General features: G+C 36.6%; 2 protein-coding genes across 2 annotated transcripts; one reads left to right on the top strand and one right to left on the bottom strand.

Annotated features, from left to right (window-relative positions):
* Window positions 1-448: 448 nt before the first annotated feature.
* PA200 (proteasome activating protein 200) lies at window positions 449-26,014 on the top strand. The gene is made up of 35 exons (XM_028216670.2): window positions 449-898; window positions 5,144-5,246; window positions 5,346-5,458; window positions 6,802-6,924; window positions 7,252-7,353; window positions 7,450-7,615; window positions 9,232-9,348; window positions 9,438-9,505; window positions 9,609-9,710; window positions 9,805-10,021; window positions 10,224-10,457; window positions 10,542-10,669; window positions 10,823-10,940; window positions 11,036-11,254; window positions 11,337-11,492; window positions 11,669-11,745; window positions 11,960-12,165; window positions 12,875-13,091; window positions 13,194-13,273; window positions 13,622-13,739; window positions 13,829-13,999; window positions 15,082-15,250; window positions 15,361-15,404; window positions 15,508-15,550; window positions 15,621-15,766; window positions 16,048-16,145; window positions 16,299-17,200; window positions 18,708-18,977; window positions 19,066-19,161; window positions 19,910-20,088; window positions 20,524-20,605; window positions 24,696-24,820; window positions 25,299-25,391; window positions 25,596-25,749; window positions 25,849-26,014. The coding sequence occupies exons 1-35, from the start codon at window positions 738-740 to the stop codon at window positions 25,888-25,890; spliced, it is 5,439 nt and encodes a 1,812-aa protein (XP_028072471.2). The 5' UTR covers window positions 449-737; the 3' UTR covers window positions 25,891-26,014.
* MYB80 (myb domain protein 103) lies at window positions 25,940-27,919 on the bottom strand. Its single transcript, XM_028216671.2, has 3 exons — window positions 27,252-27,919; window positions 27,020-27,149; window positions 25,940-26,778 (listed from the first exon to the last, which is right to left on the bottom strand). Exons 1-3 carry the CDS (start codon window positions 27,382-27,384, stop codon window positions 26,088-26,090), a joined length of 954 nt encoding a protein of 317 aa, XP_028072472.2. The 5' UTR covers window positions 27,385-27,919; the 3' UTR covers window positions 25,940-26,087.

Below are 27,919 nucleotides of genomic sequence, written 5' to 3'. Positions count from 1 at the left end.
TTGAACGATTGTAATCAAGAAAATTCTATAATATACACCATATGCACCTTTAGTTACAACCTTTATTGATTATGACCTATTGTGTTATTGAGGTCCCTTTTGAGAGTGATTTATAAGTCAATTTATTAATCTTTTTAACTTAGGTCTCGTTTGTCAACTACATATTTTAATAAAAAAATCAAAATTTTACCATAAGTTGTCACATTGTCTTCTTTATTTTTTTATACATCTTTTCATAAAAAATAAAAAAATTATTAAAATAATTTATTCTCAAATGAAACCTTTTAAATTATATTACCTCTTTACTTTTTACACAATTTTCTTTATAATAAAAAAAAAATCAACTTATTTAGGCCGGCAAGTAGGCCTAAATTATGCCATCTACCCAGATTAAACTCATGGCATATATGCAAATAGTATTTCCCTACCCCCCCCCCCCCAAAAAAAAAAAAAAAAAAAAAATCTAACAACACATCGAAAAATCTAACAAGTCAAATCGAATAAAAACAAACGTCGACCACCGCCGTTACCGGTTTCCAGTCAACCTCCGACCACCAACCACCCCCCCCCCCCCCCCCCAATTTTTTTATTTTATCTCTCCTTTCTTGTTCATAAAGAAACACTCCCTCAAGAAATCAACCAACAAGTCATCTCTCTCTCTCTCTATATATATAGACGAAGACGAAGAGGGCTTTACTGTGTTTTTCCATTATTGCAGCAAACAAAAAGAAAAAGAAATGCATCTGTACAATGCTTGGCTTCCTCCGCCAGTCGCCGACGAGACGAAGAGAGAGAGAGAATCGTTCGCTCGCGTCGTCTCCACTGTCAAGGAGCTGTATTTGCCCGACGATCCTGAATCGGTCTATTCCACTCTGAAATGGATCTCCGTAATCGACATGTAAGAGCTCCAATTCGAGCTTTCAATTTCTTATTATTTCACAGATTGAACTTTTGTGTATATATATCCTAATGCGTGTTGGAATTGAAGAATTCTTTACTCGCGTAGTTCGATCAGTATTTCGTATGCTGTCAATTTTTAGTCTCAGTGATTTTTCAATTGTTACAATATCAAACTTTCAATTTCTGATTATTACATAGATTGAACTTGTGTGTGTGTATATATGTATATCTAATCTAATGCGTGTTGGAGATGAAGAATTGTTTTTTCGCACAGTTCGATCTATACTGTATTTCGTATGCTGTTAATTTGTAGTTTCAGTGAGTTTTCAAGTGTTACACTATCATTTTCTTTTTTTGATTTTCAATTTCTGATTATTACATGGATTTAACTTGTGTGTGTGTGTATATCTAATGCGTGTTGGAATTGAAGAATTGCTTACTCGCATAGTTCGGTCAGTATTTTGTTTGCTGTCAATTTGTAGTTTCAGTGAGTTTTGAAGTGTTGGACTATCTGTTTTTTTTGATTGTCTTCAATTCTTGAATTTCTGATTCCTATTCTTACTAATTTCTGGAGTTGTTTAGCAGTATTTATTGGTCTTTGTTTATGTCTGTATTATTGAATTTTGTTATAGCTTGTATCTGTAACAACACATGAATTCCTTATGCTATTTGATCAAGAAAACAGTCTAAATTCAATCAGCCTTCTTTTACTTTTTCTATGTGTGTTTCTCGTTCATCTGCTGTCAATTTGCAGTTTCAGTGAGTTTTGAAGTGTTACGGTGTCAATTTTTTTTGTGTTTTGATTCTCTTCAATTCTTGAATTTCTGATTCGTATTCTTACTAATTTCTGGAGTTGAATTGAAGTTGTTTAGCAGTATTTATTGGTCTTTGTTTATATCTGCATCATTGGATTTTGTTATAGCTTGTATATGTAAGAATACACAAGAATTCCTAATGCTATTTGATCAAGAAAACAGTCCAAAAATGGAACCATTTCTGCTGTTCAGCCATACCTGATATTGTCTGGGATTGCTCATGTATGACATTGACAATTAGTGAAGCACCTTCCAATTGGACTGTAACTCTCTCATGGAAAATGTTATGATTCGAGTAACCAATGATAAACTACAGATTTCTGGGGTAAACATTTTATCATGATATCTAAAATGATGAATACTTTGGTGATTAAAATCTATAGGTTGATTTAGACTTATCATCACTTAGAGAGCTATCATCCAATGATTTCACATTTTAAATGTTTGCTAGAAAAAAAGTACAGGTTAATGTGCATGATATATCAGTTTAGCAGACAGTTTGAATGAGAAACAATTTTTTTATTTTTATTTTATAATCATGAATGAGAAACAGTTAATATTGCTCCATAAACACAGGTTTCAGTGGAAGTTGGTCCTTATGTCTAGGATCAATCTATTATGTTCGGCAAGATGACTGGTAGGGTAGGTAGGTGCATACTGCATTAGTGAAAATGTTACTCTTGCTTGAACAAGTCAATTGCACTACTGAACAAAATCTTGCTATGGAACCAAAGCAAAGCAACTAATTCACATGTTTTGTAATGAGGTGGATTCTTCTTGTTTTTCCACAATCACATGTGGAACCCGAATAGACATGCCTAATCTTGAGTTTAGATAATTTTCACCTATGTAATATCGACACTTCCGTGGTTGAGCCATGTCCATGCTGGACATTTGTGTTAAGCATATATGTATTTGATATAATCATTTGTTATTAAGGGTACTTTAGTCTTTGGTATGTTTAGGGTTTGTGTAGCTTAGGTATATATATATATTTCTCTTTGTAACCTTTATTTTCTTTTTCTATGCTTAATAATACTATCAATATTTTCTTCTAGCCTTGTTTGACTTGGCATCACAGCCTACCAAACCCTAAGTTTGTTTCTCTCCAGAGTGCTTTCTTACTCCACATTTTTTTTTTGTTATCAAGGTGTTTTCCCTCTTCCTCGAGTTGACCAATAGTTTGCTGATGTGGTAAGCAAACTTTGTGATTTTTACTTGTTTCGGGGTTGCCAGTGTGTTCGGTAGCATTATTCTGTGATACACTGAGTCTTCCGGCTATTTCTCTACCTTTTTAGGGTCCCTGTGCTAATATGGTATGCACATATTTGGTTCTTTTTGGTTATTAGGCTGTGTTTGGTAGCATTCTTTGTGGGATGCCGTTTTTTTAGCCTTTCTGTTTGTGGTGAGTTGCCGTTGCTTCGGCCTTGTTGCTTTTCTCTCTCAGTTGGTTTCTCTTATTGTCATCATGATTGATTCAGTGCACGTTTCTCTGTTGCAAGATGTTGGTTCCTTGCCTATGTTCATTGAACTTATCATTGAAGAGAGTTATTACTATTGTTGTTGTCTTTTGGCAATTTCATTGTAATTGCTTGTGATGATCATCCTATTTTCAAGTTCAAGTTGGACACTTCACTTCAACTATTCCGTGTTCCAACTTGAGGGGGAGTGTTGGAGATAAGATTGTATTGTTAAAGATATCAGAAGATATGGAAGATATTAAAATATATGGAGATCTCATGATTTGTGCTTATTATGATTTTTTGTATATTTGATTTATTTTAATTCCTTATCTTCAGGGATTTGATTGTATCTTCCACTCTATATATATGGCGTATCTTGTAAACAAGAGTATTAAGTTATGTGAATGAAAGATGTAGCTCCCTAGGGCTTTGTGTGTGTGGATGTAGGCCAATATTGGCCCAACCATGTTATGCCTTTGTGTTCTTTCTTTTCTCTTTTATGTCTCTATTATCTCTCTATATTCAATCTTATTGCCTAATTACAAAATTCAACTTGGACACTGAGGCTTGGACATGTGTTTCATCTGGAGCATGTCCATCATTTCAATACTTTCATAATTTCAAGCACTTGGTTGGTAGACTTAATTGGAGATTCTCTATACACGTCAAACTTTAGGTATAGCATTTTTCCTGAATTCATTAGAAGCTTTGGTTATATTTAATAAAAAAAATTAGTAAATTCAATAAAGGTTATTATCAAAAGATGAAGGGGGGAAATGGGAGAGGAGGAATCGTTGTCAGATGTGAACGTGTGAACATTGATTGTTATTATGAGTTATAAATTATAGTTTTTCAGGGGGAGATCACTATTGAAAGATTCCAATAACACCGGTCCCTCTCTAATCATTACGCCTTTCTATCGTCAAAAGTGGGAGCAAGATTCATTGCACTCACTCTGCACATACAAAAATTAGATCGTTGAATCAAAACCAATGGAAGCGGAATAATCTCATGCCGCAGGAAAATAAATAAGGCTAATAAAACTTCCTTTGTTGATGCTCAAAAAAAAAAGAAAAAGAAAATAAATAAGGCTGCGGCCACTGGAAAATAAATTAGGCTGACTATTATCATTATCCATAGTGCTAAGAGGTGTCTCTTTTTCAAGATCTCATGCCTTGTTTTTGGCACTAGAGATCTTTTTTTTGTTTTTTTTTTTGGTAAATCATTTTATGCTGCTTCAACTTTTAATGTAACTAGTCTCTACTTTGTTTTATGTTGATGATGTATATGCTCATTCGTTTAGGAAACGGGCTATGGAATGAGCTTATATGCGATATATAGGGAACATGGCATCTGGTAGTTTATATATATGTATATATTATATATCTGTGCAAATGGGTTACTTATAAAAAAGGGTGTCCCAGTTACAATCAGTGTCTATCAGGTTAAATCTGTTGGTAGAAGAGAATAAGTTATAATGCTGATATAGGTCCCTTTAATGATGGCATCATTTTTTTAAACAAGAGAAGTATTTTGTTCTATTTGGTATGTTCTATTCTCCACCTTCTTCACCAGTGAATAGTCACTTGCTTTGTTATCTAATTGTTTGCTGCTCAATGAAATGAATGCCAGTTTTTTTGGTAATCGGGTATCTGTGTAAAACCCCGACTATTCTTGAAACCCATGCAAAGCGCCCCCCCACGTGGGTTGGTAAAATCTCAGGCTATGCCCGTGGGTGTGTCCCAAAAGGGATTGATAGCAGTCAATGGGAATCGAACCTTAGACCTGATGCTTCATGAGGCACCAAGTGACAGACCACCAAGCCAACCCCTTGTGGTTGAATTGAATGCTAGTTGGTCATTGCTCATTTTATTTTTGGTGCTGAATATAATTTGATTCATCTTCTCATACTATCTGCAGGTGACGTCTGTGTAAAGTTTTATTTTTTACTCTTTTATTTTGCAGTTTCATAAAAGCAAAAAGTGAAGTATCTTTGGAAGATGTGGCTGCCCTTGTGGAATTGGGGTTGGAATTGTTTTTCACGTCACATAACAAACTTCATGCCCAGGTGGTGCATCGTACCTCTGAATGTTTTTTTTTTAATTTCTTTTCACATATTCTCCTTCTGTTTTTGTTTGTTACATGATAGTGCATTTCTGTCATTTAGGTTAGATGGGGAAGTATCCTAGTGAAGTTACTGAACAAATACCGAAAGAAGTTGTCCTTGAAAGTTCAATGGCGGCCTTTCTATGATACATTGGTCAATACGCACTTTACAAGGCAAGTTTTGTGTTTTCCCCTTCTTAATTTATTGATTGTGAATACATTTTTTTGACTACATTACAATTATTGACATTAATTATCATGCATACTTGTGCTTGTTCTTTTAAATTAATTTTTTATATGTAAATATTTAATTATTTTTATTTATCTTTTTGAATGCCAATTATTTTATGTTATTTAGGATCTCCATATACTGTAAATCTATTTCCACAATTCCATATTTCATGTTTAATTCTTTGATAGCTGCCTTAGAACTAAATATTATCAGTATTGATTTCTCACAATCATACATCTATATATTATGTATATGTAGCACTTTTTAATGTTTGATATTTTTTTTTGAATGGTATGGTTTGATTTTTTATTTTTCTCACATAGTTTTTATAATCTGTCCTTCTAACCAACTTCCTCATAATTTTTTTTTTTGATAAATAAAATAAATTTGATTGAAAAAGTATCAAGATGATGCAAAGAATACAAAACCGCCCAATCATTGAGTGGAAACTCAAAACTTCTAAGCAATAGCATCATTACAATTTTTTTAAAAAGCAAATAAATCCGGATCCACCCGTCTCTCCAACCAGCTATACAAAGTAACTAGCAATCGATTCTCAAGCCATGGAACAGAATGATGTATCTCTTGAAATGTATGCTGATTCCTCTCTAACCAAACCAATCACATCAAACAAAAAGGCACCACCAACCAAACCCGTTGGTGTCGACGTCCGACTTGAGCCCCTTGCCAACTCCACAACATCTCCAACACTCCTCTTGGCTGTACCCAAAACATTCCAAACATGGAACAAATAAGCCCCCACAACCTCGAAACCACAACACAACGAAGAAACAAATGGTCCACTGACTCAACATCAGCACAACACATGCAACACTGATTCACTAATGTCAATAGTAAGATTCCGTCCCAAAGCAGCTGTCCATAAGAAGAATACAACCTTAGAAGGAACACCTGGCACCCAAGTACTCCTCCAACGAAATACACCCATCACTGCCCCCACCAAACTCCGATAGAAGGATGAGACAGAAAACTGTCCTTTAGTACTCAAAACATTCCAAACCGCCCCATCCTCCCCCCTACCCGTAACCCCCAGCCCATACAAGAAAGTAAACCTTTCCTCTAATTGGCCAACCTTCCAATCTTGAACTGGACTCCACAGCTGAATATCCCAAACCACCACATCCACATTCCCCAAACAATCTGCAATAGTAGCTTCCCGATCCAAAGCTACATCAAAAATTATATGCATGGCTTTTTGTCTATCATTTTGTATCCCTTGTTTCTGAAGCTGTGTTCTCGTACTTTAAAATTGGATCTGTTATAGGAATACAGGCCCAGAAGGGTGGAGATTGAGACAGAGACATTTTGAGACTGTTACTTCCCTTGTTCGATCCTGCCGGAGGTTCTTCCCACCAGGTTCCGCCTCTGAGATATGGTCTGAATTTGGGTAATTTTCTGAGTCTGTCTTTATTATGTCAGTCACTTCGGTAAATAATATCTTCTTCTAAATTTTTTGTCAACTTTTTTTGGAGCTATTTTAAGCTTTAGTTTTATGCTGAAACCTTGTCAAAGAGAAATCATTTGTTCTTCTGTTTGAGTTGTTTTTGGACTTGCTAACTTCTTGCATACATGTTGACTTAGATGTAGATTCCCACATTGAGATACCTGCTGATTTTGGGAGGGGAGGGACTGGACTAATAAGAGTCATTCTTGCTTTTGCCTTAAGCATTTGGTGTATATAGTCGTTTTCTATTGAATGATTTCAATTTTGCAGATCTCTGTTAGAAAATCCATGGCATAACTCATCCTTTGAAGGTGCTGGGTTTGTGAGACTGTTTCTTCCTACAAACATTGACAACCAGGACTTCTTTTCACAGTAAGGACTGCCAGTACTTTTGGAGTTATTCTTTGTATGAATTTCAGTATGACTGGTAATGAACTAGCAATTGATTTCTTTTCTTTACAATGACAGGGATTGGTTTAAAATATGTTTAGATCAGTGGGATTCAATTCCAAATTGCCAGTTTTGGAACAGTCAATGGGCAGCTATTACAGCTCGTGTCATAAAGAACTACAAATTCATCAGCTGGGATTGTTTCTTACCTACGCTCTTCACAAGATACTTGAATATGTTTGAGGTGAGTGTTACATAATTTTGTGTTGTCTCAGTACTTTATTTGTCTCTGTACTTTATTTGTCTCTAGTTACAGGCTCATAAAGATGTTTTAGCCTCTATAGAATTTTCTTTAGCTGACCTATTTTCCTTTACTTGAATCTTGGATGGCACCCCTTTCTAGACTTTGTTCTTGCGTGGAAAGTATTTTTCAGTATTGCGAAGTCCCATTAGGCAACTTGCATGAGTGTTATATACCCACATGCAACAGCACTGGTCTTTCTCATCGTACACAAGTTTTTATGATAGCTTTAGCTCATATGGTCACTTGGAATCAGTTTTTCTATTAATCTTGTTTAAAATATGTTCACAATGTTGGCCACAATGTTATGCTGTTGTATTTTAAAATGAACTTTTACTCGTATTTCACAAGATTTTTCTCTGTTGCAAGTAATATAGATTTATTTTTCCATTCATTTCGAAAGCCTTGATTTGCTCTCATGTAGCTTTCTTCCACTTTAGGGGAGAGTGAGTTTTGGATACATTGTGAAGCAAAAACATTGAGAATATGAAAGATATAATGGTAGATATGTTGAGTTTAAGCAAAATGGAGAATAAGTACTTGCTTAAGCAAAATTGGTTTTAGCTGTGTATACTAGTTTATATTTTATAAAACTCATGGGTAATTTAGAGTGAATTTACAGGATAATTAACCAGGTTGGATGGACCATCAGCAACCCCAAAAGTAACAACAGTAGGAGGTTGTTAATTACTTAGCGATGAAGAATGTTGGAGGGGCATGTTTCAGCAGAGAAAAGCCCCCTCCTATAAAAAAATGTCTTTCCTTTGGAAGTCTCATGTTGTTCCCAAAAAGGAATGGTTGTAGAATTAGAAGTTGGAAGAAGAAAAGACTTTTCATTTCTACCTCCCTGTGAAAAGCATAAAATAGAATTGGTGACATTTGTGAAATCTGAATGTTTGTTACTGTTTGGATAATAACACTTCTAAACCTTTTTATTGGGTAAATAACCGGGGGGGGGGGGGGGGGGAGAATGCATTTTAGAGCCTTCCGATTGAGTTTGCAGATGACCCAATTTTTTTTGTTTATTTGTTTTGAGGTCTGTCAAATACTTTTTGGTAGGATTGCATAGTTGTGATGTCATGAGCTTCTAACACATTGTGAGAGAAGGTTGTATCCCAGGATTATGATTGTACAAGATGATATTGAAGGATAGAGGAGCATAAACAACAAAGAATGAAAATAGTTGAGAATTCATATCATATTTTTCATCTTACGTCTCTCTACTTATGTAGATGGGGTTCACAAGACCCGAAATACTTGGGTATTAGCAATAATTTTTGCAAAAACATGGAAGAACAGCAACATCAAGTTGTTAATTATGAAGTCGGGCTCCTAGGATTGGTTGAGATTTTCAAGCTGAAAGATAAGAATTACTAAACAATAAACTTATGGGAATTTATTGCAGTGATGCTTTCATTTTATGCTCCGACTTACGTGCCTTCTGTTTTTTCTCCGTTCTTGCTTTTACATTTAGAGTTTGTGGAGTCTAGAAATTGTGGTTAGGTTCTCTAGGATATATTCTTTGTATGCCTTTCACAGTTCTTTAATGACAAATGTAGGTTCCTGTGGCAAATGGAAATGGAGCATATCCTTTTTCTGTGGATGTTCCCAGAAATACAAGATTTTTGTTCTCCAATAAAACAGCCACCCCAGCAAAGGCCATTGCAAAATCAATTGTAAGATAAATGAAGGCCCATAACTAGCAGTTTTCATGGTATTTTGTTGGATGGTTTATGTTATGTGTATTCTGCTTTTGCTAATGCAGGTACATCTGTTAAAACCTTGTAGTCCAGTGCAGCAACACTTCGAGAAATTGGTCAACCTCTTAGAACAGTATGTTTTCTGCCATCCCAATGCTTTTATGTATCACTTATAATGCATTTGTTTTATTTATCAATTCTATTAATTGGTTCACCTCTGGCATTTATCATTGTAGATATTACCATCCCTCTAATGGTGGTCGGTGGACTTATTCTTTAGAGCGGTTTTTGCTCTATTTGGTAATTACATTCCAGAAACGCTTACAACATGAGCAACAGTGAGAATTCTTTATGCAAAAATTACTAAAGGTGTTCTACATCTGTTATTGTGTATTAATTGTTTTCTGTAACTATAAAATACCCTTAATACAGGAATGAAGAGAACAGTAGGAAGGCTGAACTCTGTTTGGGACCATCAGAAAGGGCTTTTTTTGTGAATACGGTGCTGAAGTTAATTGATCGTGGTCAATACAGCAAAAATGAACATCTTTCCGAAACAGTTGCAGCAGCAACTTCTATTTTGTCTTATGTGGAACCCTCTTTGGTTCTTCCATTTTTAGCGTCTCGGTTCCATATGGCCTTGGAGACGGTCAGTAATGTAGCATGCATTTCCTTACATGCTAGAAGCGTGAAATCCTTATTTACTTATTTATGATTTTCCAATAGACATCTGGTCCAACTTAGAAATCATGTCCCATGGATAAGATGTATTTTTAACAGAGTGTTCATTCAGTTGTATTGTGCTTGTTTCATCACCTTACCTTCTCTTTTCTAACATTGTGTCTATTCAGATAACAGCCACCCACCAGTTGAAGGCTGCTGTGACATCAGTAGCATTTGCTGCCCGATCTCTATTTCTCACATCCTTGTCATCTTCTCCAGTAAAACCAGATGATGTAGGTTGTAGTGATGGGTTCGTTGATCTTTTGATGATTTCATTATCCAATGCACTACTTGGCATGGATGCCAATGACCCACCTAAAACCTTGGCAACCATGCAACTGATTGGTTCCATATTTTCCAATGTAAGCACTAATCTTCGTAAAAAAAACTTGTCATAAGTGCATTTTTGTGAAGAAGGGTTCTGCTCATCTGTCTCAAATTTGCAGATGGCTATCATTGAAGATAATATGGATGAGTTGTCGTTGATGCCCACTATCTGCTTTTCTGAATGGCTTGATGAGTTCCTATGTCGCCTATTTTCTTTACTTCTACACTTGGAACCTAGTAGTGTTCTGTAAGTGGTGGATATCTGACATCAATATTTTCCCAGCTCTTTTTCCTTCTTATGCTTCTATTTGTTTATTTGTTAATTACTAATAAATGCTGGGTCAAATTATTTTTAGTTTCCCCCTTTGCACTCTGGAATAAGTTGTTAATGGTGCTGCAGGAATGAAGGCCTTCATTCATCGGCTACATCAGGAACTTTCCTGGTTGATGATGGTCCTTACTACTTTTGCATGCTGGAAATCTTGCTTGGACGGCTTTCAAAATCCCTCTATGACCAGGTTAATGTTTTTGATCTGAATAGTCAGTTCAGCTGTTTCTAATAATTTAAATTTTCTGGATAGATGTTCTCATGAATTTTACATTTCGCTTGCAGGCTCTCAGAAAAATTTCAAAGTTTGTCAAGACAAATATTCTTCCTGGGGCAATAGCAGAGGTTGGACTGCTTTGTTGTGCATGTGTTCATTCAAACCCAGAAGAGGCAGTTGTTCACCTTATTGAACCAATCCTACTGTCTGTTATATCCTCTTTCAAGGGAACACCTACTACAGGTTTTGGAGGAGAAGGAATTTCTGATGCATCAGTTTCTTCCAAGGTTTTTATATTTTTTCCTTTGCCCTGGTACTTGTCATTTGCCTTATGTTTTCTTATTGTGAATGTCAATTGTCTTTCTTCAGGTAAAACCCACACTTTCTCCAGCTCTCGAAACGGCAATTGACTATCAACTGAAAGTATTATCAGTTGCCATCAGTTATGGCGGTCCTGCCCTTCTTCGTTGCAAGGATCAATTCAAAAAAGCTATCGTGTCCGCCTTTGAATCCCCATCTTGGAAGGTTTTTTTTGTGCTTGTCATTTACTTGTTGCTTTCTGCATTCTTGCATACTTGCATACTGATAAATATGCTTACTAGACATGACTCCAAAAGATTCAATGGTTCTTCTTCTTCTTCCCATTTTTATTTTTTTCCATCCATTGACAACTTAATCGCAATATGATTGATTTATGGCAGGTTAATGGAGCTGGCGATCATGTTCTCCGATCCCTCCTTGGAAGCCTGGTTCTTTATTATCCTATTGATCAATACAAGTATGTTTTTCATTCTTTACTTACATAAGTGGTCTTGACAGCCAACACATAATAATCTTCGTTAGATCTGATATGAACATGAATCCTTAAGGTTTACTTATTTAAGTGGTCTGGCATTCGCCATGCAGCTTCTTATTTTCCATATATGTTGTAGATGTGAATGAATATTGCATATACTAAACTATATCCATGCATAAACGTTCTGGTTTTCTAGGTGTATTTTGCATCATCCAGCTGCCGCTGCATTAGAGGAATGGATCAGCACAAAAGATTATGATGATAAACCATTTACAGGTCCTAAGTGGCATGTCCCAAGTGATGAAGAAGTTCAATTTGCAAATGAACTATTAAACCTGCATTTCAAATCAGCTTTAGATGATCTTCTGAGAATATGTCAGACTAAAATTCATTCCGATTCAGGTAATTGCCATATTCTTTTCTTATTATATAAAAAAAAAAGAACGAAAGAATAAACTCATTTTTTTCTGTTAGATGTTATCCCTTCCATTTGCGACCTCTGTTTTTCTGATGGACATATGTAGTAATTTATTGTGGAGGGATGTCTGAGTTAGAGGAGTTTAGGTCCTCAGTGGGTGATGGAGATTGTAAAGGAGGCAAAAATTGAGAGCTTAGTTTTTATATTTCTTAATTTGTATTTGCTTTCTTGTTGGATTGTTCCTTTATTTAGGTCTGCCTATATAGGGCTTGTGTGTATTGAGTTATTTGAGTTTATTTGCCATGATTTGGAAATAATTGAATTTCCTTGACTTACCTCTCTTAATTCAACAATATTCTCAATATTCAAGCTCAACTCAATCTCATAGTCTGCGAAACCATTACATAAAAGGCCTATTTATAGGCATTCCAGGAAACTGTAATTAAAAATTATTTAAAATAAAATGTACAATGATTAAATCTTAATCAAATAATAAAACTTAATAAATATAAAGTAATGCTTAAATAAATGTTTAAATTCCTAATCTTCAATTTATCTTCATCCAATACCATCACCCGTAGGATATGCAGAACTTTGATTTCCTGCGAAATCATACAGATGCAAGTAATTCAATATGCTCTGTATTCTGTGTAGTTTGTTATTTCTGACAATTTTATGCACACTGTTGCCCAGGGAATGAGAAAGAGCACCTGAAGGTGACTCTTTTGCGGCTGGATTCTTCATTACAAGGTGTATTGTCATGCTTGCCTGATTTTAGGTTGTCCTTTGGGAACGGGATGGTTGATGATCTGGGTCATATACCTTTCTTAATAGCTGGGGCAACTGGTGCTCGTGTTGGTAGTGCTGAACTTCGTGAAAAAGCAGCTGATATCATACATACAGCCTGCAAGTAATATAATTTTCTCTAACAAATCCTTTGTTCTTTTAATGGACCAACTGTTGCTAGTGTGGTTTGCTGAAGCTGAAGCTCTTCAAACTTTGCATTTTGCAGATACTTATTAGAGGAAAAATCAGATGACAGCATCCTATTACTGCTTATCATTCGTATCATGGATGCCTTGGGAAATTATGGTATTGGACACTGCATCTAGATGGAATAATGCTTAGTGAAATTTTGAATATTTATGAGGGTATTTTTTGTCTTTAAAAGTGGTTTACTCTCAAGATAGACTCGTGTGAGAGACTTGGTATTAGTTTGGGTGGAAATTGTTATGGTGTGTTTTTAGTCCACAAACCATGGGGGGTTAAAAGTGCTTGTTTCCATAAATAATGTTTGATTTTTTATCAAAAAAAAAAAGAAAAGAAAAAGAAGTGCTTATTTCCAAATGAAAGGGGGTAAAGTGAAATTTGCTTTTTTTTTTTCTTTCTTTTTTGAGTTGTTCTTGTTCTAAATGATTCCTTATTTAACCTCACATCCAGGAAGTTCCGAATATGATGAGTGGTCAAATCACAGGCAGGCTTGGAAATTGGAATCTGCTGCCATAATAGAACCTCCAATAAATTTTATTGTTTCGTCTCATTCTAAAGGAAAGAGAAGGTAAGTAGTCTTTGCATGATATCCCCCTTTACACTCTACTCAATGATGATCAAATGCTTCGAACAGTGAATCTATTCTTTTCATCCCAGGCCTAGGTGGGCACTTATTGACAAGGCATATATGCATAGTACGTGGAGATCGTCACAATCATCATATCATCTCTTTCGTACAAGTGGGAATACGTCTCCGTCAGACTTTGTGGTTCTTTTGATGGATGATCTTCTTAATCTCTCTTTGCATAACTATGAAACTGTGCGCATGTAAGTCCACTAATCTTCTACCCTGTTACATCAACTCAATTCATTGCAAGCAGTGTACGTAAGTAATTTAAAAAAAATATATATTTGTTTAATGGCTTATTGACTACTGTTTTTGCATCTTCATGAATGGGGAGTATGCTATGTTTGTTACTGTATTTGGTTCACAAGTGTTGTCAACAAGACGTAGTGACAATTTACAAAAACATAATTGGATTTAAATATCTAATTGGATGGTTGACTGTTTTGTTACATGGAAGGGTAAATGTGATGTGCCACCCTCCAAATGAATGTGGTGAAATATTGATGACATAGTTGGAATGTTAGAAGCTAGTTCTAAATGGGGGAATGATTATCTTTTCAATGTGGCTCTCGCCTGTCCTGAAACTAAAGTTGGTATCGTATACTTGAGTGTACTTTTTAGGATGGAAATCTCTAAGATATTGGCCTTTTTTGGACACACATGATAATGATGCTTTTTAGTTTACCTTGAACAGTGTTCAGTAAATCTTGCAGTGATGCTGTAGCAGGTTTAATTGGCATTAGTAGGTGTACTTGCCCTTGTCCGGACAATGATGATGAGGCCTATGCCTGGTAGCATTAAATAAAGTTTAACACACTGGATTATGATAAAAAAAATCTGTTCTTTGGTGACGGGTTTTTGATAGGTCTTATGTTGTGACTACACTGATTTTGGTGCTCCAGTTCTCAAATATCTGATAAGTAGGACCAGTCTTCACTTCACAAGGAAGGATGTGCTAATAATGTTTAGTTAACATTCGCATATAATGTCATCACTGTAGGATTGCTTAGCAGCTTAGAGATTGATGTTTTTTTTGAAAAAATAAAATTTGTAGAGAATGCTATTTTTTCCAGGTTTTGGATAAGTAAGAAATTCTATTGGAACTGGTGATCTTGTAAACTTCATGGTTTCTGTGATTCTTCTTTTGGCATATTAGGTTTTATAAATCAATTCCTCAGTATGCGCTGCTTAGTGGCTTTTCAATTCTGCTTTCTTTGCTTATCTTTTTCTTGTTCTGGTATCATTTGTTGTATCTGATTTAAATTGTTGAATTGACACGCAGACTTGCTGTAAAGGCCTTACTGAAGATGATGAAACGATGGCCATCAATGATTTCGAAGTGCGTGCTCAGTCTTATTGAGAACATACGGCAACCCAACTCACCAGAATACGCAGTTCTGGGTTCTTGTGCAGTCCTTGCTTCGCATACTGTTCACAAGCATCTGACTATGGTAGTTGTCTTGGATAAAGTGATTAGAGAAATTTTATTTATCAGAAAAAATTGCTTAACCAAATTCTAAATAGTGACTGTCACTATATTTTGCATTTTCTCTCAATCCAGGATGCAAAGTCATTCTCTTCATTTATCCTCGGAATTCTTTCAAGGTGACTTTATTTTTGGAATTTGCTTCAATTTTTTTTGAGTTATTTTTGTGATGAAATGATGCCATACAATCCGTATCTTACATCTTTTTTGCTCTCTTTGAAGCTCCCATCATGAATCACTGAAAGCTCAGAAAGCAATCAATGAGGTAAGATCTCCCTTAAGATTATATAGAGGCTGTATTTTTCACTTGTATAATGTCTTCTGAATGCCAACAGCTCTTTGTCAAATACAACATACATTTTGGGGGAGTCCCTAGAAGCTTCCTTCGGACATCAGACATCAATTCAGATGGGACAGATTTTGCCGATTTGGTTTCTCAGATTGGTTGTATGAGTTTTGAATCTACCAACTCGCATTGGCGGTAAACATTCTCTTGTTTGACTCGTTAAAATCCTTTATATATGTTTACTTGTGTGGCTGTGCTAGACCCACCTAATAATCTTTGTGGTCTGGTGGCATTCTTTTTCTAGAGGCATAGAAATAATTCATGCACAACATCAACTTATGGTTACCTTTGATATTTGCTGCACATGAACAGCTCATAGATCTTCCAGATTTCTAAAATGAGCTCTCTTTTTTTTTTCTTTTTTTTTTTTTTTGTATAATTTTTTATCTTTTTATTTTCCCCCTTCCTTTTGCTAGGTATAATCTGATGGCTAACAGAGTTCTGCTATTGTTGGCTATGGCGTCTTCCAGGAGTGATCCAAATTCATCTTCAAAAATTCTTAGTGAAACTTCTGGTGAGTGTATATCGTGGTTGGGCCATAAATATAGCCGAAAATTTGAACGAACACTGTTAAAATTTCTCCATTTTATTCTTGCTTCTTTGTCTCGTGTTGATTAATAGCAACCTTGTGAATTGTGAGCAATTAAATTCAAATATTTTTTTCCAGGTCACTTCTTAAAGAATTTAAGAAGTCAACTTCCTCAGATGAGAATACTTGCAATCTCTGCTTTAAATATACTGTTGAAAGAATCACCTTATAAAATGCCAGCTGAGGAACGGCCTGATTTTTCTGGGGATATTCAAGTACATAACAAGTCCTCCATTGAAGGAGCTTTAAGTCAAATATTTCAGGAAGAAGGATTTTTTAGTGAGACTTTGAACTGTCTTTCTCATGTTCATATAATCACTGACAGTGAAAGTGCAGCTTCCCGAGGAAATCATGGAAATTCTTCCTTTCAGAGTTTGGCTGACAAATCTATCACCCGTTTTTATTTTGACTTTTCATCTTCATGGCCACGTACCCCCAGTTGGATTTCTTTACTAGGAAGTGATACTTTTTACTCAAACTTTGCACGCATATTTAAGCGCCTATTTCAAGAATGTGGAATGCCAGTTTTATTGGCGCTTAAAAGTGCATTGGAGGAATTTGCAAATGCCAAGGAGAGGTCTAAGCAGTGTGTTGCTGCTGAAGTGTGGGCTGGAGTACTGCATTCTGATGTCAATGGCCTTACAGAAGCATGGGACAGCTGGATGATGGTTCAGTTACAGAATGTCATTCTTGCTCCATCAGTGGAATCTATACCTGAGTGGTCAGCATGTATACGTTATGCTGTTACTGGGAAAGGGAAGTATGGAACAAACATTCCAGTTCTGAGACAAAAAGTGATGGATTGTTTAGCTACCCCTTTACCTCCAACGGTAACTACAACTGTAGTTGCCAAGCGCTTAATTTTTCTTTCAGCTGCTCTTATAGAAGTATCCCCACCAAGAATGCCAGTGGTTGAAATACAGCTCCATAGGAAACTTCTGGAGGAGTTGTTGGGTAATATGAGTCATTCATCTGCCCAGGTAAGAAATACTTCTTTACATATTTTTGCTCAATTCTCAGATGATGTCATTGTAGTTAATATACATTAATGGGTCGAATTGATGGTTCTCATCACACACATGCTCATTTAGTGTATGCTAATGCTTGAAATGGTGTGTGGCCTTGCTACATTCGGGGAGGTTTCCTCTATAACAAATATATGATGCACATCAGCAATCATTGCATTATCAACATGAATGATCGAAACTTGATTTTTTTTCTTTCTTTATTTATTTAGACTAGAATTTCCTTGTTTTTATTATCAATTGACTGGAAGCTTCTTTGTTGACTCATTTATTTGGTATATTTTAATTTTTATTAGCATTGCCAAACATTATTTAGTTTTGTTATTTTAATTAAAAACCTTCTTAATCCTTTTCTTTTTTTCCCTTCAGCTCATTTGATACATGCTTATGGTTCTTTGAGTAACACGATTTTCTACAGAATTCCAATCTTATAACATATTTCTAGATATTCTGTTACTAGTTCTCATTATGTACTTTCATTCTTGCAAAACTCTCATCACACTTTTTCTGATCTACCTCGTAAGAAAACCAACAGAGCTAATTTTGAAAACTGAGAAACCTTTTAATGTTTGGAACAGGCTATTTTAGTAACTTTTTGACTTTTTGGCTAAAATATAAGGTAAAAAAAACTTGTATGTTTGGAATGGTTTTTTGATTTTTTACGAAAACATGTGCAAAAAGTAGAGAGAAAATGGAATCTTTGACTTTTTGGTATAGGTTATAGGCTTTTTGATTTTTTTAGTGACTTTTTGGCTTTTAGACTAAAACTCTTACTTCCCAAACGAGGCCTTAATCACTACATCATATGAAGCTTGATTGTGGGGAATAACTTGCCAAAATATATTTAGTTTATGCTTTTCTTTCCTGTCTCAATCATCTAAAAATATTCTTTGCATACCTTCTGTTAAAAATAAAAATAAAAATTGTTCTCTCACAAATAGTTTATGCATTCTTTCTAATTCTTGCAGTAGAGAATTGTATTTGGATGCTGGGATTTTTGCTGTTGTGAATTCTCTGTTTTAAGATATGGATAGGGGAGAACTACAGTACGCTCTGGACATTGGATGTTTACTGGACACACCATTAGATGCGTCCCAATTAGGAAGTCTTCTATGCCATAAATTAGCTTGATCAAGTGATTTCTGAGTGTGGAAGAAATCATCAATTGTAGAAGAATCATCAAAACTTGTGTGAATAATGGTTTTAACATATAAAAGAACAACTATAAGTAGATTTTAATTATCTGTTATTTGTTTGGCCTCAATTCTGGATCAGAACCCATGCATATTTTTCATAAGGTGCTTAATAAGGAAAGGGTTATGAAATTCTAGATTTCATGTAAACTGCTTCCTGGAACTTTAACCGAGCATCCTTAAGTTAATAATTATGCAGTTTATGACCACAGAAAGAGTCCAGAAGTTGCTCTTATTGTCAGAACTTGATGCAAGTTTTGTTTGGATAGGTGAGGGAAGCGATTGGTGTTACCCTTTCTGTGTTGTGCTCAAACATTCGGCTTCATACATCCTTCAGTGATCATCATGCCGATGGTGGTGACGATTTCAAAATTGAAGAGAGAAGTTGGGATCAGTTTTTAGCAGAACGTGCATCTGAACTTGTCACAAATATTCGGAATGCTAGCCAGTCTGACAAAATGGAGATCTCAACAGATACAAGTCCTGACAATGGGATAGTAAATGGCGATTCTAAAGATGATGTGAAGTGGATGGAAACGGTACATTTTTACAGAATTCTGTTTAATCAAGGCTTCCTTATCTTCAACTGAATTCTGGTGATCTTCTCCTGTTCCTTAATGTTTGCAGCTGTTCCATTTCATTATCTCATCTTTGAAGTCTGGAAGATCTTCATATCTGATGGATGTTATTGTGGGTCTACTTTATCCTGTAATTTCTTTGCAGGTAGGTGCAGTATAACTTTTATTGCTCAAGGTTCCTAATTGTTCCAGAAATTCACCAGTACATCTCATTTTTTTTTGAATCTGTCAAACCAGCCTTCTTCTGTGTATAGTTGCTAGATGACCATTGTACACACTTGATTTTAGCCCAAGTGGTTCCCTTGTGGGGTTCCCAAGTTGTTGGAGCACTTTTTTTTGTTTGTTTGGACAGGGGCCACCGAGGGAGTTGGGTAAAGAAAAAGAAAATGATCTTTGTTGAATTTATCAGTATTAAAAATGAAAAAAAAAAAAATCTTTGGAAGTGATATTGCTTGATTTGTCAGAGATAAAACTTCTTATACATGGAGTTTTTTTTGTATTTTTTCTTTCAATGTTTAAAACATTTCATCAGCACATATAAGTTATGAGCCACCCGTTATATCTTGGAAACTTTGAGTTTTTTTGGGCTGTGTCAATGATATGTTAAATGTGACTTTGGGGTCTTTTTCAAATGTGTAAGGTTTGATTTGATTTCATGCCTCCAAGCATAATCGTTTTTCTCTGAACATCATTCTGATTGTTTGGAGCCATTTGATGGAGAGGCACCCCTTACAGAAAGTTAAAGTAAGTAAAAAAAAGAAAGAAAAGAAAAATTGGTGAAGAGACAACCTGCTGGGAATTTATTTTCTTGTTATTTTACTGTTTACATTGAGAAGCTGATTATGTTGTGTGCTTTGTTGCTGTATTTAAACAAAATTATTGGTTCTTTGAAGGAAACATCAAACAAAGATCTGTCAACCCTCGCCAAGGCAGCCTTTGAGTTGCTAAAGTGGAGGATTTTATGGGAACCCCATCTCCAGAAAGCTGTATCTGTGATTCTCTCTTCAGCTAATGATTCTAACTGGCGGACCAGATCAGCAACTCTGACATTCTTGCGAACTTTTATGTATAGGTATGTTACTTCTTTAGGAGTCTTCATACTCAATGGAACCTTTTTTATGGATAGAAGGTTAGTATCCATCTAATCTGGTTTTTATTTTTATTTGTGATTATATTTGGTTGACAATCCTCCGAAGTTACCTGAAGGAGCTGAATTCTTATGTTCGTGCAATGTTATGCAATACTTTATAGCCTATGACAAGACTTTGTACCCATGAATTGTCATTTATACAATTCAACTGGATTTTTAGTTTTGTATACTCGTTTTAGTCATTTGCATATTTTCAGTTTTTTGAGTTCTCTTGTTTATTTTTTTCTTTTGACATGCATGACTAGTATCATCACTTGTCTAGCTTGAAGTTTGGCATCTTTGTTACATAGTAAATGCAAAGGTGCAGTTACTTTACAGTACCAATATCATTTACATTGTAATCTCTTTTCACAACAGGCATACTTTTATTCTCTCTACTGTGGAGAAAAAACAAATATGGAGTACTGTCGAGAAGCACCTCACGGACAACCAAGTGGAGGCAAGTTTGGCTTGACTTTTTAAGTGGAATGGTTAACATAATTTATTCTTGGCCAACTTATGCACACGTCTTTTGAATGCTTTTTCTTTTTCCATTTTTTATTTTCATGTTAAGAACACTTGCATGATAGTTTCTTTGCTTGGGTTTCAGTTGTCTAGGAGTCCAGACACCGTCTTCAGCTCCTTCCCTACATGCCAATAAAAAGGCAATAATTGTGAAATGAAACAATTGATTTTGTATAAAGTGTCTTTTCTTTCACTGAAGGATTGAAATTTTCCTATAAAATGAACATGGTATTTTACTTTTGTCTTGCTGCTTATGCTAGAATTCTAAGGACTGTGGTAGCAAATAACTGTTGATGAATTTAATGTGATTACAAAAAAGGCTAGTGTTCAAGGTTTTCTCTAACAATTTTCATCACATGGGTATTTAAGGTTTTCTCTGACAACTATCATCACATGGGATGGTTAACTTGAAACTAAAATGAATGAGACACTGAACTTTGATTTGAGCTCAATTCCATATTTTATAAAAGTGCCCCCATTCTTTAAAATGTTAAAAGATGCGAACTTTATTCCTTTTTCAATTTGTTGGTTTGGTTTTATAAGGAGTAATGTAGTAGTACAGTTCTCCAGAGTCTTAGGATGGCAATGATTACAGTAATGATTTTACATGTTCTATTTATATGTGATTATGGGTAGTGTTTCGTCATGACCTTTTCTCATACGACAGATAACTTAATATATATATCTTAGTTTAATGATAGTTTGTGATTAGGAGGGTAGGGCCCCAAAATAAAATACAATATTGTAAGAATTTATGTATTATTGATTGATGTCTTGATTGATAGATTACAAGATTCATTAATTACAATTCCTATACAATCTATATATAGAAGAAAATGTGGTAGTAGGTGTAGTGGAGGTGATAGTGGGTTAGGTGAAGTGGAGTGTGTAGTGGAGTAGAGGTAGGTGAAGTGGAGTGTGTAGTGGAGTAGGTGAAGGTAATGTGGTAGTAGGTGTAGTGGAGGTGATAGTGGGTTAGGTGAAGTGGAGTGTGTAGTGGAGTAGGTGAAGGTAAAGATGGGAAATTCTAACAGCCCCCCGCAAACTCAAGGAGGAGAGAAACTAACCAACTTGAGTTTGGAGAGAGTAACAAAACAAGAAAATACATAAAAATAAAAAAGGATAGGAGACACTGTATGGTCGTGTCAGACCGTTGGTGAAGACACTGTATGGGGTGTCATAACGTTGTAGAGGACACTGTATGGTGGTGTCAGACCGATGTAGAAGACAGTTTATGGGGTCATGTCGGACCGTTGTAGAAGACAATGTTGTGACAGTTTACGGAGTCTTGCTGGACCCTTGTAGAAACTAACCGGAATCAATGTCGGGACAGTTTACAGAGTCTTGTCGGACCCATAAAGGAGCTAACCGGAATCAATGTCGGGACAGTTTACAGAGTCTTGTCGGACCCATAAAGGAGCTAACCGGAATCAATGTCGGGACAGTTTACAGAGTCTTGTCGGACACTTGTAAAAACTAACCGGAATCAATGTCGGGACAGTTTACAGAGTCTTGTCGGACTCTTAAAAAGTTGCACCCTCAAAAGGTGTGCCCAATTTTGTCAAAAGGCGTGCCATCAAAAGGCGTGCCCAATTCATCAAAAGGCGTGCCATCAAAAGGCGTGTCCACTTTGTCAAAAGATGTGCCATGAAAAGGCGTGCCAGTTTGTCGGGCGGCAAGAGGCGCGCGATACGCGTGGCTGCCTCGGCTATTTAACCAAGACGAAGGCTGAGGCTGAGGCATACCATTCTGAAACCTCTGAAACCAACCCTTCGCTGAAAAAACTCTGCCTCTGCGGAGAGAGAAACTGTGGAACACTTTGTTGCCATTCTGTCACCAACCCTTCCGAACATTACCAGTCTGAAATTGCTATTTCGCTGAAACACTTAGCAACCCAAAAACATGGCCTCTTCTTCCCGTCCAGCTACCCAGAACCTGCTCACGCTCTTTCCAGAACTGAACGAGCCCACAAGAGAAATAACTGGTGCGGTGGCCAGTGAACCTCAACCAAACACCTCTGGTTTTGCTCCATTGAACTTTCCGATGCGGTCGGTGGAGCAAAAAATGGCGGTGCAAACTGATATTGAGGCTAATCAGTATACTCTGAAGTCATGCGTGGAAACCATGACGGCGGTCACAAATTTGTCGAACCGGCTGCAGAGTAGGACAAATGAGGTGCAGCATTTAAATTCCCAGCTGGCTCTGCTCCAACGCATGTATAAGGATGCGCGAGCAGAGATAAGTGTGCTGAAAGCAGAAAATAAGGAGCTGAAGCGGAAGGCCACTGTGATGTTCCGATTTGGAGGTCCGCCGTATGCTGCAGTGGAGGAGTATGGAGGAGTGAACGTGCTCGGCGGCGTAGGAAACACGGAGGCAGCACCGTCAAGGGCCGCCCAGGACGGAGGAAAGAAGAAGAGATCTGCAGCAGAGTAGAGAAGAAAAATCCCACTGTAGGTGTTGGGTGTGTTATGGTGGTTTTTTTTTTTTTTTTTTTTTTTTTTCTCGTGTAAAATTATGATCGGGGTTGATCCTGATATGAATAAAATAAGTGTGTTTGGCAAACTCGAATGGTAGGTGTGGTAAGGCAGAAAAATCAACTGGAATGATTTTTTTTTTTTTTTTTTTTTTTTTTTGTGAAAATAATAATAATAATAATAATAATAATAATAATATTAATATGGAAATCATGGAGTGGGCGGTGGTACAAAAATATTGTGTAGAAAAAGAGGGAGATGGTGGAAAAGAGAGGCCACTCATGTTATTAAAATAAATTAAGGAATTAAAAAAAGTGATATTGGTTTTGTTTTCAAAAAGATGGATTAAAATAAATATAAAAAAAGAAAAAGAAAGTGGAGACCATGATGAAAGGTGGGAACAAGTGTGCTGGTGCTGTGTTGTAATGGTCAGAAAGAGAGATAAGAAAATAAAATAAAATAAATTTCAAGGTGCTGTGTTGTAATGGCATTGAAATATCCACCATCATAAAGAGTATCAGTGGTGCTGCATATGTTTATGAGCATTATTTGAGGCCTTTCTTTCTTAACCCACAGCAGACTGTTAACGTCTAGTATGTCCCAAGGAAGAAGGACATCTTCAGTAAGCCAGATGACATTCTAACTGCTGCTGAGAAGTACATAGAAGAACATGGCCCGGAAGCATTTGAGAAGCTTGTTAGCAAGGATAGGGAAACCAAGTTCAGGAGTAGCAATTACACGTATTTTGATGAGGACCACAGCTATTGAGCCTTGTTTGGCTGAGGGAAACACCTTTTTTCCGCTGCTGTTAGGAGTATCTTTCCGGTGGAGAAGCTGCTATGGACTATTTGGGGAGAGTGATGTCGAAAGCCGGAGCCTTGGATCTCGCCACCGGCGTCGGCGGAAAGATCGAGAAAGACGATGTTCTCTCCGCTGTCCAGAAGTATGAGCAGTATTACGGCTACTATGATGCCGAGAGAGAATGAGATGTTATGAAGATATGATGAGGAGGTAGGTATGTAGTAGACAATTCTAGCGGACTAGGTTGAGGTCCGGCGGGCGGCCAAGGCGAGGTTGCCGCCCGCCGGTGAAGCGAAAAAATATTAAATTCTTAACCTTGCTCTGATACCATGTAAGAATTTATGTATTATTGATTGATGTCTTGATTGATAGATTACAAGATTCATTAATTACAATTCCTATACAATCTATATATAGAAGAAAATGTGGTAGTAGGTGTAGTGGAGGTGATAGTGGGTTAGGTGAAGTGGAGTGTGTAGTGGAGTAGAGGTAGGTGAAGTGGAGTGTGTAGTGGAGTAGGTGAAGGTAATGTGGTAGTAGGTGTAGTGGAGGTGATAGTGGGTTAGGTGAAGTGGAGTGTGTAGTGGAGTAGGTGAAGGTAAAGATGGGAAATTCTAACAAATATAGAAGAGCCCAGAGTTTCTTGGATTTAACAATGGTCCTTTAATTGTTTCCACACTCGTAGAAGAGGTTAGAGCCCTACATAGGATTTTGTCACTTCTAACTGTAACAAGTAGGTTTTTTGTGCAGGTAAGAGAACATGCTGCAGCAGTTTTAGCAGGCCTAATGAAGGGTGGGGATGAAAACCTAGCTGAAGACTTCCGTGGTAGGGCTTACAGAGATGCAAATGCAATTCAAAAGAAGAGAAGACAGAGGTCATTTTCTTGGTTTTGAAGCTTTCTTGTTATGCTAGTTACTAGATTAATTTCTCTAGGGAGGAACAATCTTTAGATATTCAGTCCTTTACACATGTTCACTTCTAGTCGGATGTCATAAACATACATAATGTTATGATGCATCTATTTCTTACCAAAAAGAGTTTGTGATGCATATATAACTTGTGGAGTGGGTTCGAGTGATATGGCTTTTGCACATGATACATTGGATATTGATTAATTTCTATGTACTGTATTCATGTACGTATATATTCATATTAATTGCTGTAGTTATTAAGTTCTATTGCTTGTGCATATGATGCATTGAATATTGAATAGTTCATGCCTTTGTTTTGGCATTCAATATTTGGTTAATGTTTCTGCATGCATGATGCATTGGTAACTTATTAAATATCTCCTGCTACTTGATATATTCCCTTTATATGCTGATCCAAAGCTTGGAAATTTACTGATGCAGAAATTCAAGTTCTGGTCTGTCCATAGCTTCCATACACGGTGCTGTACTTGCTTTAGCAGGTTGTGTTTTATCTGTTCCATATGATATGCCCAGGTATGTTCATGTCTAACATATACTAGGGCTGTGTTTGGATTTAGGATTAGGGTAGGGATTTGTGGTGAAAAAAAAAAAAAGGTGAAGGAAATATGAATGAAGTATAAACTAAAATTTTACTTTATTTCCCTGCTCTTAATGGAACAATTTTGACATTTAAAAAAAAAAAAAAAATTGATTTTTTTATTTTTTGTTTTGTTTCAGTTGGTTGCCTGAGCATGTTACATTGCTGGCTCATTTTGTGGGAGAATCGTCACCTGTGAAATCTACGGTTACGAAAGCAGTTGCAGAGTTCCGGAGGACCCACGCAGATACATGGAACGTTCAAAAAAATTCATTTACTGAAGATCAACTTGAGGTAGATTCATATGAAATATATATTCTTGTATGCTTCCAGATCTTAAGTTGTTAAGCTCTCCTTTTTGTTAATTTTCTTCTTTAATTTAATTACTTGCAGGTTCTGGCGGATACATCCTCTTCATCATCATATTTTGCTTGATCCCTTTTTAAGAGAAGGGATATAATAGGAATAGGATTCGACTAAAACATTATAAGAAGCTATATTGTCCTTGATTTTATATTACGATCATTAATAAAATGGGTTTTATTTACATTTTGCATCATTTTATTGTTACCACAAGCTTATTTCTTTTCATGAAGTAGGTATTCTTGTTTTCTTTCCCCCCATTCCCTAATCTATATAGGATTCATCAGATCATCTGATGGTATATCCCACAAGACGCACTCCGAGTTGAATATGCTAGATCCGTTTCTAGTTCCTTTTCCACCCTCAGACTCATCTCCATTTTCATCCTCGAGTTTCTCATGCATCCGTCCTTGCTGGTCTCCTGCCGTGTATGTGCTTCCGGTGCAGATACTCTGGTTCCACGGAGACCCATCCCCTTCATTGCCGAAAGACGGTGGGCCGTATTGAAATCCAGAGACAGATGCCGAAAAAGCACTGCATGCCCCAGTGGAATCCCAAGGTTTGTTTGAGGGTGACATGTTAGGCTCTTGTATGGCCCTTGATAACCCTAGTTTGATTTTCTCAATCGTATCGTCCTTTTCGTCTTGATTACTTGTAGTGTAAGTGGCTGTTGCAGGGTTCCCCGGTGCTATGCCGGATTGTTGGAACTGGAAGTTGATGCGCTTCTTGGTAAGTAGGTGGAGCATTTCGTCTTTAAAGCAGCCAAGGGCGGCTTCAGCTAGGTGAGCCACCTGTGGGGGTGCTAGCGTGGTGGCGATCTCTGCCATGAGGTGAGAGAAGGGCTTGTGGGTAACCGGATCAATGCCCATGCCTGAAAGCTTCTTTTTTAGCTTTGTGTTCCAGTGATTCTTGACATCATTGTCCGTGCGGCCTGGCAGCTGAGCGGCGATCAACGACCATCTGCAATGCCCATTCAGTTGTTGTAAACTGAATGTTGATAATAAATAGTAGAAACCAAAAATGCTCTCCCAACTTTTAGGTTATTAATATTTTTTAGCTTATTTAAATAATTTTTGTCCAATAAGTGGTAACCAGAAGCTGCGCACCAAATAGCTTGGCACAAATTATATAAAAATAAATAAATAAATAAATAAAGGAAAAAAGAAACTATAAGCAGCCGATAAAGAAGAGATGAGTGCACCGGTTGCCAACGACTGAATGAAGCTTGACAATGGTTTGCTCTTCTGCATCGGAGAATTGTCCGTGCTTCAAATCAGGACGGAGGTAGTTAGTCCAACGCAGCCTGCAGCTCTTCCCACACCTCTGGAGACCTGACAAGGATTCAAGAGGAGGATCGAGTCAAATCTCAGGTATTTTTTTTACTGCATGTATTGCAATCGTCAATCAAATCACATGTAGAGTAAAATACAAACCGGCGTTCTTAGGAATTAGCCTCCAGTTCCGGGTTCCGTGTTGGGCAATGTAGGAAGAGAGCTTGTTGTCTTCTTCAGGTGTCCATTGTCCCCTCTTCACATTGTCTTTCTCACAGCACGGAATTCGACCCATCTGTTGTGTTCTAGTGTTAAGCTTTGCTTCAACAAATTCTACTACTAGTACAAAGCAGAAACTTTCTAATATGTTTTACTTTTGCTTCCTTAATTTGTGGTGTTTGTTTTTTAGTTTTTTAATACAAGAAAACAAAAACAGAAAAGAAAAATAACATGAAATGAAGCTTTCTGGTTGTGAATATTGTAAGTTTTAGTGGGGATGAAGTAGATTATAAATTGTGAGAGGTGTAAATAAATAGGGAGTTCAAGAGTTATGGAGGAATTGCATGAGGGAGAAGGAGACACCAAATGAGCATGATTTGATTAAAGAATTCAACGCCATTGAGCGTGTGAGGAGATGGACCGGTAGCTCACCCACAAGATGCCCGGTCAACTCCCCCCTCCCCTCTCTCCTCTCTCTCTGGATGATTGCCCGTGTTAGGAATTTTCTGTCTTCAAGTCTCTGTATTTGTGTCTCGAATATTTGGATTATTTGGTGTACCTTATATGAGTTATTTATAAGTCTTTTTCTTTTTTAAATTATTATTTTGCGT

Source organism: Camellia sinensis, chromosome 7 (assembly GCF_055761805.1).
Source record: "Camellia sinensis isolate YWXY chromosome 7, ASM5576180v1, whole genome shotgun sequence".
Lineage (NCBI taxonomy): Eukaryota > Viridiplantae > Streptophyta > Magnoliopsida > Ericales > Theaceae > Camellia > Camellia sinensis.
The sequence above is the reverse complement of the archived record's forward strand: the minus strand, read 5'-3'. Positions and strand labels throughout refer to the sequence as shown.

Bases quoted from the DNA above. Each gene is read 5' to 3' on its own strand.
- PA200 (XM_028216670.2), top strand. From the start codon at position 738: ATGCATCTGTACAATGCTTGGCTTCCTCCGCCAGTCGCCGACGAGACG. The intron at 10,941-11,035 runs GTTAATGTTTTT...TTTCGCTTGCAG, and splicing joins CAAAATCCCTCTATGACCAG to GCTCTCAGAAAAATTTCAAA. The intron at 20,606-24,695 runs GCAAGTTTGGCT...TTTTTTGTGCAG, and splicing joins TCACGGACAACCAAGTGGAG to GTAAGAGAACATGCTGCAGC.
- MYB80 (XM_028216671.2), bottom strand. From the start codon at position 27,384: ATGGGTCGAATTCCGTGCTGTGAGAAAGACAATGTGAAGAGGGGACAA. The intron at 27,150-27,251 runs GTTTGTATTTTA...AATCCTTGTCAG, and splicing joins GCTAATTCCTAAGAACGCCG to GTCTCCAGAGGTGTGGGAAG. The intron at 26,779-27,019 runs GTGCACTCATCT...TGGGCATTGCAG, and splicing joins CATTCAGTCGTTGGCAACCG to ATGGTCGTTGATCGCCGCTC.